The sequence below is a fragment of the Scatophagus argus genome, chromosome 21, assembly GCF_020382885.2.
Source record: "Scatophagus argus isolate fScaArg1 chromosome 21, fScaArg1.pri, whole genome shotgun sequence".
NCBI classification, from domain to species: domain Eukaryota; kingdom Metazoa; phylum Chordata; class Actinopteri; family Scatophagidae; genus Scatophagus; species Scatophagus argus.
The window spans coordinates 8,646,717-8,658,889 of record NC_058513.1 but is presented as its reverse complement, the minus strand read 5'-3'; the positions used below and the strand labels follow the sequence as shown (position 1 = coordinate 8,658,889).

The following is a 12,173-nucleotide window of genomic DNA, read 5'->3' as shown; positions in this document are numbered from 1 at the left end:
TGCTTTTATATTTGTATCCTTTATATATCTATTCAGTATGCTATAACAATATGTGCATTTGTTATTTGTAGTAGAGTATCTGCATTTGAAATGCTGAAAACTGAACAAATCTAGATTTAGGCAATCTAGATTTTAATTTTTATCAAGTACTAAATTGTTAGGCAGACACCACAGCTACCAGTTTTATAGCTTCCAGATCTTGTGATTTTGTTGCAGTAACAGTCTAAACTGAATACACCACAAAGCCTTATTTAGTGCCATCTAAAAGTCTAGACCGAGCAGCGGAGCAAAATTTTATCAAAGTGGTGAAACCAATCCCAAGACTGTAAAGCTGGAGGGGCTTATTGTGCACATTGACAAAACCCTACACAGACATTAGGACTTCTTGAAAACCCAGCATATACACACACCCCTGACTCTGAATCCCTGGCATAGCCTGTGCGTAATTTAGACTCTCTGAATTCAGACCTTTAAGGCATGCATTCATGGCTCCTTCTTACCATCCGTTTCACTGACAGAAACACAGCTATCCACACACCAATAAATAAACACCTGCCTTATGGACCTCCAGGTCATTAAGCTGGTGAGGAAGAGTGCAGACCAGCGGTTTAATTAATGCGCCTTTCCACCTCCCTGAAAGGGCTTGTTATTCTCTCCCATGCTCTCACACGGAGTGTTTTGTCTGCTGCTCTCAGGCCTTGTTACAGAGGAGCAGGCTGCCTGGGTTCGTCCTGCTGTCTGCCTCCCTCCACCAGCGGTGAATAGAACATGAAGGATTTAGTCAGGCTCATGAGAGACCGTTCAGCTGGGGACGCTCCGGGCACTGGAGGCCATATTTCACTGGAGGCTTATCTCGCACCGTCAGTCATCTGGATAATGTCACTTGGTGGCAGCGTAATGGAAACAATGATACTGGCATGACCCTTGGTGGGGCTATGAGCCTAGCTGGCATCTTGTTTGTATATTTGGGAATGCCGTTTGCCTACTTCTGGCTCCATTTTTGCTCTATTAATTCCATTTATGCATTTCATAGTGTAATACCACATTTATGTTGGCTTTCTTTATGATGGAGCCAAGACTGCTGATGTTATTTGCACAGCACATACACTGTAATACATTGACTGCTTTATTTTCTTACAGCACTGTATTTTTTTTTTTATTTCGTGGTACTTGTTTGTCATTGTTTGACAGGAGAGTTTAAGGTTACCAAGGCAACAGTTGAATCTATTTTCCTTTTGGCTGTTCTTTCAATCCATCTCACTGATTGCAGTTTGCAAATCCTCCCGCAGTGACCTTATAATTAGATTTGTCTTATTCATGCTCACAACCACAGAGTATTGGAGACACATTAATTCTGAACATCGATTAGTAGTTGAACAAAGAAGCCCATGGAGTGACTTCAGCTCCTCCTCACAGAGGAGGGAATCTCGTCATTGTTATAGACTTGGACGGTCATTATTAAGGTTTTGTTCAAACAAGAGTGTGTCAGATGTACATAATGGAAGGTGACGAAGAGAAAGTCCGGGAGCTCTGCCACGTTCAAGGTGCCTAGGCCCAATCCTTTATTTCCAGTACAGTGGCTACTCGTGGCTTCATGTAGTCCGTATAGTCATCAGCCTCAGTCTGAGCCAATAGGCCAAGGCTATGAGTCAAGACTTATTGCTGTAATGAGTTGATTCAGATATTCTTAACATTTTTCTCACATAGAGAATGATTTATAAGCTTTCCCACTTGTAAGAGACATCCAAACATCTGTTGCAATTATGGTACTTAAACAGGCAGAGGCACTGTTTGTCACCAAGCCAGGTGGAGTTTCACCGCTGGTGGCAATTCTCACAGCAAACAGTGCAAAGGACAAGAAACACCCCTGCTTCAACCAACATGTACGCTAAATTCATCGCCAGGTCGCAACTCCTCCTCCGACATCTTCAGCTGCATTCACCTCCGGAGCATTTATTGCTGTTTCGCTTTTTTTTTTATTTTGCCAGTTTAAGATCTATGTCCCCCCCCCCCCACCGATTCCTCCCCTTACCGCCATTGTCCTGAGGAGGAGGGGTCACTGCAGATTTGTGCAGAAAGAAAACACCTTTTAAAGGGGATTTCAGTGAACTCAAGCGCAGCCACTGCCTGCCACCCACATGAGCAGTAACAAGTTCCTTTCCTTCATCATTCATATGCTCTGACCTCTTGCTCTGCATACCGTTCTCTTTATTATGCATCAGATTAACAAAGAAAGCGCCTTTTGTTGTGGATTTACTTGTAATGAACTATTGCATTGAATGTTCTGCTCTTGCCTTATTGTTGAGGTGGTATTTATTTGAGCTCGTCGGGGGATCAGTGTGTCATTCAAAAAATTTAATTCAATTTTATATTTGTGCACGTGTGTCAGGGGGTGGGAGTTTTGCTTGACTGCACAGCAGTGCATACAATCTGCTAATGTGCCTGTGCTTATAATTAGCACAGAGATATAAAATTTGCAGAGCAGGCCATAGTTTTCTTTGGGGCCATCAGTGATATCATAAATATTGTTATATCTGTCACGTCATCTGTATTGTCTTCGCTAACCCTAAAATTAACATGATTCTCGCATGGTTGGGATTTCACCATATGCTTGTACATCAGCATCTTTTGTCTTGTTTACAGCGTGTGGGTTTGTGTGTGTCTGCTGTGGTGGTGGGGTTGGGGGGGGGTTGCTAGTAGTAAGTGCAGAGCCGCAGTGGAGCCCATCCCCTGCTACCTCCCTGAGACGCCTTACTTGTAGTGAGGAGAGGAGCCGCAGCCCACAGCCACTCCTTCCTGTTCTCTGATTGGAAGAGAAAGGCCACCTCCCTCCCCTGTCTCATTGGTATGCAGGCGGTGCAGTGTGTGTGTGTGTGTGTGTGTGTGTGTGAGGGAAGAGAGAGAGAGGTAGCAGTCAGTGCAATGGGATAGAGGAGAGCGAGGAGGAGGAGGAGGAGAGTGAATGAGAGCTGCTGCTGGATCTGCCTTGCCTGCGTGCCTGCCCGTCGTTTGCTGAAGCTGGGTTTACTGCCGCGCCACACTGCACTGGCACAGAGCAGTCACGGCCCATTTGCACCACTGTCTGGACCCTCAGCACCAACACGGAACCGCACAGCACCGGAATTCACTCCTTCAACACCACCTGCAAGGAAAACCAGGGGCCGAGCTCACTGGGCTTTCTCCATCATCAAGGGGGGGACGCAGCAGCTACGAAGGGGCCTGACGCTACAATTTAGGAACCAGCTGCTACCTCAACCACATCCCTCTCCACCTTATCCCATCCTTACCACCACCACCACCACCACCACTCCTCTCTTGCTCCTCCCTATGCCCTTGTCCTCAGCGGCTCCTCTCACCTCCCTGGCCAGTATATGGATAGAAGCTCCCTGTTTCAGCTCATACAAGAGCAGGTAAGCGAACGAGCAAGCAGGCAGGCAGCGGCAGAGGTTTCTATGGTTACAGGCTCCAGGCCACCCCGCCATCTATCCAGGGATTGAGACGTGGAGGCTGGGGCTGAGAGCTGATGTTAAGATTGATAGCAAAGGGCTGTCTGCACGGGCAAAATGAGACTCTGAGATGACACAACAAATGCAAGCATCATGGAGCCATGTGGGCCCCGAGAATGCGAGGTCAGACCATGAGCCACCATGGGGGTGGAGGGGGGGGCATCATGTAATGTCATGGAGCTAGGGAGGAGGGGATGTGCAAATAGAGGGATACTGTATGAACTGATCATTTGATTAGTGTATTCTTTATTTGAAGAAAGATACAAAATCATCATGATAATTAAGTTGATTATAGCTGCTGCAGTAGTGTTTCCAGCAGTCATAGATTTTTGTTTCTGTACCTGAATGTGTGATTTTTTTATTTTCCGAGTGATTCTTGTCTAATACATGCAATCTTGTCACCTCAGGGTCCCAAGACCAAAAATTGTGAGATTATTCAGCAGAGTAATGATGCAATTCCTGTGAAGTCCAGGTCACGGGTTTTCTTCTAGAATAGAAGTTGCTATTTGGCTTTAAACTTTTGTCTTCTTTCACAGCTCCACTGTTTAAAGCACAGTATTGGTGGCTATGTGTGGGCGAGTCAAGACGTTTCTATTGACATCTTGGTTTCTTGGAGTCCTCCACCCAAACTGCTGTTTTTACTCTCCAGTGAGATCTATGTTTGAGTGAGGTTTTGGTTTACCATCTCCAAAATTAACAAGCCAAAATGGATCTGCAGGCAGATTCAAAAGCATGTGTATATTTGGCTTGTGCCTCCTGAAAACATATGTGTGTGTGTGTGTTTTTCCAACTCGATCTCGTGCCTAGTGTTTAACTGTGTCTTGTGTTTTTAATGATGAACCGGTCTCTTGAGGTTTGTGATGACTGACAGATAGATTGGGCAATCATTCTGTCCAAGAGGGAGAAATCGATTATCTGCTGCCGGGTCACGAGCAGCCCATCAGCAACACATTGATCAAGAGACTCAAGAACCTTGGTGGGGGGGGCGTGTGTGACTGCGATCGTGTGCCCAGTTGCATTTTTATGAATGTGAATGTGAATGTTTTCATAAGTGGAGGAAGCCCATGTGGGTTGAGTGAGAAGATGCTGTGTGGTCACACTGGTGAGTCATTTACTCTATAAGCACTTCAGTGATAATGCTTGGTGATACCTCAACAATAATGTACATTCCTTCATAGGCACACTTTAATGTGGTATGGAAGAGGCTGACTCATTGGTGTCAATATCCATTTTCGATGTAGCCGGTGCTTTGGGTGGAGATGAAGCCGATATTTCCTAACTGTAAATGGCTGGTTGCTTTATTGATCGTGTGCTTACTCCGCTTGGGCCAGTATGTTCATATAAACAGTTTGCAAGGCCACAGTTGAACAGACTGCGGTCCTATTAAGCACAAGTCTAGACCAAATCAGTCATGCTGGCTGGCGACAGGCTCTTTCCACGATTGGGACTCCATAGTGTGGCCTTTGATTTGGAAAAAGTCTCTAATTAAACTAGAATGAAGTAAAAATTTGCCAACGGTTTTTGGACTGTGAACAGGCGAGCTTGTTTTCAACAAAGCCTGCTGTCTGTCTAAATACTGGGCACTTTTTTTCTCATTCTTGTCCACTACAATGTTTTTCAGAGCATGCCTCATTTTTTGCAGCTCTGGCATCCAAAGTTAAATTGGCATGTTGACAGCGGAGGCTTCTCACTGTGACCTGAATGTCCCACTGGCCTCCAAGGAAATCCACAAGAGCACTTGGAGGTCAAGTGCTTTGATTAAAGGGCATTTTAGGTGTAGTTGTTTGAAAAAGGGAACGGACGACACAGTTACACACACCAACATCACGCCTTTTTTTTAAAACATTTAGATTCAAGTTGCACAACATTTCCTTCAGTCAAATGGAAATTAGATGCTAAAATGTTATAAACGTGAGTATTTTGGGGGTTTGCTGGAGTTTTGCTCCAAAACAAAACTGGACATGCGTTGTTGTTTTGTTTTTTTTATGAGCACTGCAGGGGTAAGGGAGAGGGGAGGATTGCAGCCCTGTCACACTGAAGCACATGAGAATGCTGCAGGGTACAAGAAAGAGAAAGAGAAAGCAACAGTAACAACATGACTGGGTTTATTAGTCCTTGTCTGCAGGAGGTTGCATTGCTGAGCTCAGGCTATTTCTGGCCTATTCAGGCTCACACATATGCTCATGATGATAGCAAACACACAATCACAGTTTTCCTGATAGTGCTTCTATTGCAGTGCCACTGATAAGGCAACTTGATGGCTGGCAGCGCTCGCCCACTAAAGAACACTATCATTAGATGGTGAATATCTCTGTATGTGCCATTCACGTCTTATCTGTCATTTTTATATCTCTCCAATAAGGACCTGGGGTTCAGAGTATTGTTCTGACATATTTATTTATTTATTATTTTTTTAGAGAGAATAAGACTCTGCGCACTGTCCCCTTTTATCATTCTCTGATGCTAATTTGCATTGAGCTGTATTTGAAAAATGCCTCTGGCTGTTTGGACTGTGTTTAAATGCCAGGAAACGTAGTTAGACCATTGTTTGCATCTCCCTTCAGTAGCCTCTACTCGAGCAGAGGGGTGGTTTGGCTCTTAGGGCCACCACATCACAGTGCCACAGTGGTAGAACGTGCACTGTGATAATTACAGAGTCAGTGGCCCAGTTGTTGGTGAACACCAGTGAGTCCTGAGGGCAGCAGAGACAATTCAGAGGGTTTTATCTGATGCCATGCAAATATGCTCTGCCTTGTAAATGCCACTGCCCAATGCAGACACACAGCCCTGTCCAAGTTCAACAGTCTTGCTCACAGAGACCAAAAGCGGTCTGTAGTGTTGGCTCTGTGCCCCCTGGTTAGCACCGTGTCCCCAAGACTGGGAACCATACCAGTGCTGCATTCCCTCCTCACGGAAGTCACTTTGAAGCCAATTTGCACAGACCAGAGCATATTTTTGATTTTGAGCAACTTATATCTTGATTAATCTTTCAGTCCATGTAGTCGACAGTGAAAAATGACCATCAAAGTTACCTGGAGCTGGAGATGACATCTGTAAATTGCTTGTTTCATCTGAGCAGTAGTCCAAAACCCAAAGAAATTCAATTTACTACACGGACAACAAAGAAGACAAGCAAAAACTTGTGAACTTTTCTTTTTTTTTCTTGAAAAATGACTGATAATTGATTATCAATTAATTTTCGAAATTGCTGCCATTTAATGTTCTGTGGACTGGCTAATTGATTAATCTTTTACGAAGTTTCAGCTTTATTGAGATTACCTTAACCAGAGGAAAAACAGGAAGAGTCTGATAAAACAGTTTAAAGCTTTGCCTTCTTGAGACAATTAAGGTGAGCATGTAAAAAGTGTAAGCATGGCAGGAGTTTGTGGTTTGTGGTTTCCTTCCAGACTGGAGGGTTCACTCTCGAGCCTCTCGAGCAGCAGACTGATAAGTCAGTTGTGGGTTGGGGTCAGTCGGAGTTGTTGCGCTGAAGGTAATAGAGGTCCTGGGGGTTAACATCGAGATCATTCCCCTGCAGTCAGCTTTCCACTCCTCTTTGCCCTCCTCCGCCTGGCACTCATGTATACACTCTCATCCCATGTCTTATCCATCTCCTCCCACTTGCTCTTGAGCCAGCCTGTCTCTCTGCTGTAAAACGTCCTCCTTCCAGCCATAATCTCTGACCCCGCCTCTCATTCTCCTTTACGTCTAAACTCAGCCTTTGTTTTATTACCATCTCATTCTGTTCATCCATCTGTATTCTGTTTCCCTTCCTGCTCTGTATCCTTCCCGCTTTGGTCTTTCTCTCCCTTTCCTTTGCCTCTTGAACACCAATATGTCGGGGGAGTGGTGGTGGTGGGGGAGCAAGAAAGGGATGACACACGGGCAACTGGTAACCATGGCAACACATGCAGCTTGTCAAAGTGTCGCCCTCACCAGTGTTGGATTGCTTCAATAACTGCTTCCCTCTCAGTGCTTTTTTCCCTTCCTTCTTCCAAATCTTTTTTTTCTCTCTGTCTCTCTCTCACCCTTGTTCACACACACCACTAGCCTGCTGTTAATTGATAACCCTAATTGGAAACAAGAACCAAACCCCCTCCTCCTTGTATCCTCTGCAGACAGTCTCCCCTGTGTAACATTTTTCCTGAATAAGGTCAGCCTATGAAGGGTAATAGTATCAGTGCAATGTGACAGCTCAGCGTCAACACATGGCTTTGTGTAAATGTGCACAGCCATATAGAGTGTGCTTCTGCCGTATGGGTAGTGATGTGCTGACATATGGAGGCTGACAGTAATCAGACGTCTCCAGTGCGGCTCTCTGTTCCCCCTGTCAGCCCAGGCTGAGCCAGGAGCACATTAGAATCTGATCTATCTCCCCTCTGTGGCAAGTGAATGCAGAGCACTGGAGTGTGTCATAGTCCTCTTATAGGACAGAGAAGAAGAGGACTCACTGCCAGACTGCTGTGTTAGGCAGATGTACAGCATAACAGACAGCAGCAAGGCATTTTTATTCTCTGTGCGTCTCCGTTTCATTTCTGTCTGTCTCAGTTCTCCTTGCCTCTCTTTTCATACCTTCTTCTCTGCTGTTCTTTTAACTTTGTCATTTTTCATTTCCTTCATTTCATCAACCAACACCATCCACCTCCTTATATTTTCCACCTCTGGCCTCTCTGCTCTCTCCTTTTTTCTCTCCCACACCTTTATTCCCCACATGTCGTCCTCGTACCTTACACATCACTAATGCTGGACGTATCGGCACTATGTTGCTAAGCGAGCCTCAAGGGGAGAACGGGGCCGTGTTTTAACAAACGTCCATGGAAAACACAGTTAAGGGGATTATCTAAAAATAAACCTAGGCCATTTTCTTTCCCATCTTGGTTCAGATGTTTCACAGTTTAAGGCTTTATGTGAATTGCAGACTGCCTTGACAGACTCACGAGCTGAGTTTTGAGATTATACTGCTATGCACGAGTGGACAGTGACCAAGAAAGTAGATAAGTAGTTAAGTATTGTATGGATATTAAACAATGCACTTAAAGAGAGTCATCGGGAAATTCCCCACAGTCAGCGGTGGTTGTATGTTTACAAAATCTTGGTTAATATTGGTTAAAAGCTCTTTTTCTGCTCATGTATGTGTATTATAAAAGTATCATAACAAACAAAATCCCCCCACTACATCATTCAGCAGTGGGAAAACACTCATTCTGAGTCAAGCATCATCAAAGCTAACCCATTAGTTCCTGCATCCACTATGCTCTCCCATGTGAATAAATACAAAAGTTTTCAGGGGAATTAAAAAAGATAGAGTAAGTGGAATTTAAGGGATGCTTGTGCAGAAAAACCTGGAAACAGTGTAGAGGGGGGGACCACGTGTAGGAAACATGCATTCCCTGATGGATCTGCTTTGCCCTTAGTTGAGCAATAGAGCTTTAAGCTTCAAGCCTCCTGCAGCGGACACTGACACGGCTCGGCATAATTTAACGCGGCTCTCCTCAAGCAGCCGACAAAATACCCAGAGCAGGCCAGGTCCGGACTAAGGTGACCTAGATGGGATTCTTCTCGTGGACTCCTGACACGGACAACCATAATCCAGCATGACTGACTCCACACTGACGCAACATCTGCAAGCTCACTCTTCCCCAAGGCAACAAGAGGCTGTTGGTTTACTATCTGAAACCTAATGAGGCTGTGTTAGCATTCAGGAAACAGTAAAATATGAAGCAGTAAGGACTCTTCCCATGTGGTCTCTTTGTACTCCAGTTTGTCCTCGGGCACTTTTGCACAAACATGATCAGATGCACTAAGGAGAGCTGGCATGAGAAATTAAGAGTCCATTGTAGGACGCTTGAATGCATTTAAGGAGACGGTAAGGGAAGAAAATCAAGAAATGTGGATGTGAAACTTCCGCCCAAAAAACCCCCCATGTTCCATAAAACCAAGCACACCCTATACTTTACAAGCCATTTTTAACAGGGCACTATTTTAGACAACTACACTGAGCCTTTTTTATGATGCTCTCCTGCTTAAATCAATTACGAGGAGCAGCATACTGGCATACAGACATCAGCAGTAATAACCCATGGGGCTGTGGGTCTCAGTGAGTGAGCGGTGATTATAAAAGCCACACTGACTACGAGCTGCAAATGCGACCAAGGACGGACTCACACAGTCAAATGAAGCATCCCCTCAGAAACAAAGACTGAAAAGTCAACCTCATTTAATGCTGAGAGATATTTTTTTGTCAGTGGGTCACTGTGTGTGCTAATGACAAGCCCGTCTGTCTTCTCTGCTGCTCCAAACAGCCACCATCCTGCTGTTTGATTGGATAAACCTGCTCCTATGGTGAGGTCGAATGAGGCTTTTTTTTCCCTAAAGCATGTCTAATTCTTTCAAAGGCATCATTGAAGCAGCACAGCTTAATTAATATGTCACTGTCTGAACTGATTCCTTCAACCATGTAGCTCTTATTTGTGTTCATGAGGTTCTGTTGTATTTCTGTGTATATGTCCCAGCTGTCTATCTTAGGACAAACTGATCAACAAAAATCACAATGCATTACGGTAACTTCTTCAATGGCTGTTGTTTTTGTTCTCCAGCTGGACCCAGAGAACACCGGTTTCATCGCAGTGGAGAACTTCACCAGCTTGGTGGAGCACCATGAGCTGCAGCTGGACCCATCCAAGCTGGACATGCTGTTAGCCCTGGTCCAGAGCAATGAAGAGGGACAGGTGTGCTACCAGGAGCTCATTGAGCTGGTGAGTGGAAAGTAGATATGCATACACACAGACACAGATTTACAGGTAGTGATGCAGAGAGAGTCATGTGAGGAATTTTATGTGATGCAGCACTGGTGCAAATTTACACACATTCACCTGCTTTTGCTGGATTTCTGAAAGGTTACAGAATTGATTCATATCGAGCCAGCGAGTTCCGCAGTGGTGAAAATTGACTCAAGCATTCAGGTTGTTGTCCTGCAAAAGGAGGATCAATCTTTTCGGTTAATGTGTCGGTAAATCCAGACACTTAACCTCACAAGCCATGCATCCAAGCTGACAGAGCCACTACACCAGAGCAACAAGTTTTATTTATCATAAGCGATAAGAAGAAATATTAAATAATGTAACAGGAACAAGACTGATACTGTGCGACCGCTGTGTACTTTCATATTCTGTTAATTGCAGTTGCAGATGTCTTCTTCTAAGGCAGTTGTTGTTCTTTGCTGCTGCTTTGAATGTGAGGACGGGCTTTTTCACGTATCTGTTTACAATTAGGTTCCTATTAGAAATTCATGTAGAGCTGTATATTCAAATACTCTCCAACTGCGTGGAAGAGCACCTGCCTTCAGCTTCTGGCACCATACTGGCATAAGCAGCCAGATTAATTCAATGCAAAGCGGTTCCTAGAATATTTTCACCTCCTTAAGCTCATTCGTCTCTCTTGGTTTTCTCCCATTATTTATTTGTCTCCTTTATTCTTTATCTCTTTCTCTCCTCTAGTGTTGTGCTGGCCATGGTCTGTAATGAAGGCCGCAAGAGGCCACTAAGTTTGGACCATGTCCTATTCCTTGAATCTCGGCCCTGAAGGTCAAAGCACTACAACGATTCGAAAAACACAACTTCTTGTTTGTGATTGGCCCTTGGTGACTGTTCAGTGTCATTTACTCTTTCTATACCCTCAACAGTGTTTTTGCACCACTTCTAAATTGAAATTGAAAAGGATGAAAGAGCAGATGCAACTCATAAGGGCCTATTTTAACAAAGATACTGATGTGATGTAATATGCCTATTTGATATGCTTTTGACACATAATGACATTAAAATATTTCCAGGAACCCTGAAAGAAAAGGGGAATGTTTATATTTATGGAAGTGTTGTTAGCATAGGGGTGGGCAAAGGTGTAAACTTCAATTGGGTAATAAATAAAAATGTCCTCATATCTCTGGAGTTTATCCCTAAGGACTGCTTTATCACAAAAAACTGCATTGTATAAACCCGAAATCTACTTTTTACTTTCCTGGCCAAAGGTACTGCTGCTGTGTATAAATGTGCATCAGTCTCCTAATTTAAAGACATCATCAGTGCTGATGTGTCTGCAAAATCCCATTCAATCACACCTGAACATTATTGTAAGAGTCAAACATTAATCTAACATAATTCAGACCTGCCTGAGTCACATTAATGCTGTATTTTGACGGACATTTCAGTATATCTTATTTCTATTTCATAGATGGAATAGTAAAGAAAAGTAAGAGAAATCATCCATCCATCCATTTTCTATACCGCTTATCCGTCAGGGTCGCGGGGGAGCTAGAGCCTATCCCAGCTGACTACAGGCGAGAGGCGGGCTACACCCTGGACTGGTCGTAAGAGAAAGCAAAATACTTGAAAGTTTGTTTGTGATGTTGGAGCTGCGTGAGCACCTCTGCTGTGTTTTGACCTTCAGGGCCTCTGTAGAAATCAGTACAGAGGTGCTGCTCCCTATGTGCAGCCTCTCCTTTTCACCGGCCTTCTTTCACGGAAGTGCGCAGTTATCTTCCTCCACCAATCTTGAAGTTTTGTTCTTTCTTTTCCCCTCGTCTCGTTTCAGTGCATTCTCATCTTCAAACATTCCTTTCTCAAGTCATATAATATCACCCACCCCCCTGTTTTGAACCTGCCTCCTTGAACC

The 12,173-nt window shown here is 44.3% G+C and overlaps 1 protein-coding gene across 2 annotated transcripts in view; it reads left to right on the top strand.

Annotated features, from left to right (window-relative positions):
* The window catches only part of rhbdl1 (rhomboid, veinlet-like 1 (Drosophila)), a 48,189-nt gene that overhangs the window by 9,033 nt on the left and 26,983 nt on the right, over positions 1–12,173 (top strand). Inside the window, exons 1-2 of one of the 2 annotated variants that reach the window (XM_046376741.1) lie at positions 2,883–3,410; positions 10,103–10,261. In XM_046376741.1, coding sequence (XP_046232697.1) covers positions 3,372–3,410; positions 10,103–10,261 — 198 coding nt within the window. In that variant the 5' untranslated portion in view covers positions 2,883–3,371. Of the gene's footprint in view, positions 1–2,882; positions 3,411–10,102; positions 10,262–12,173 lie in introns of those variants that run through there. The other variant, XM_046376742.1, reaches the window with a different exon arrangement.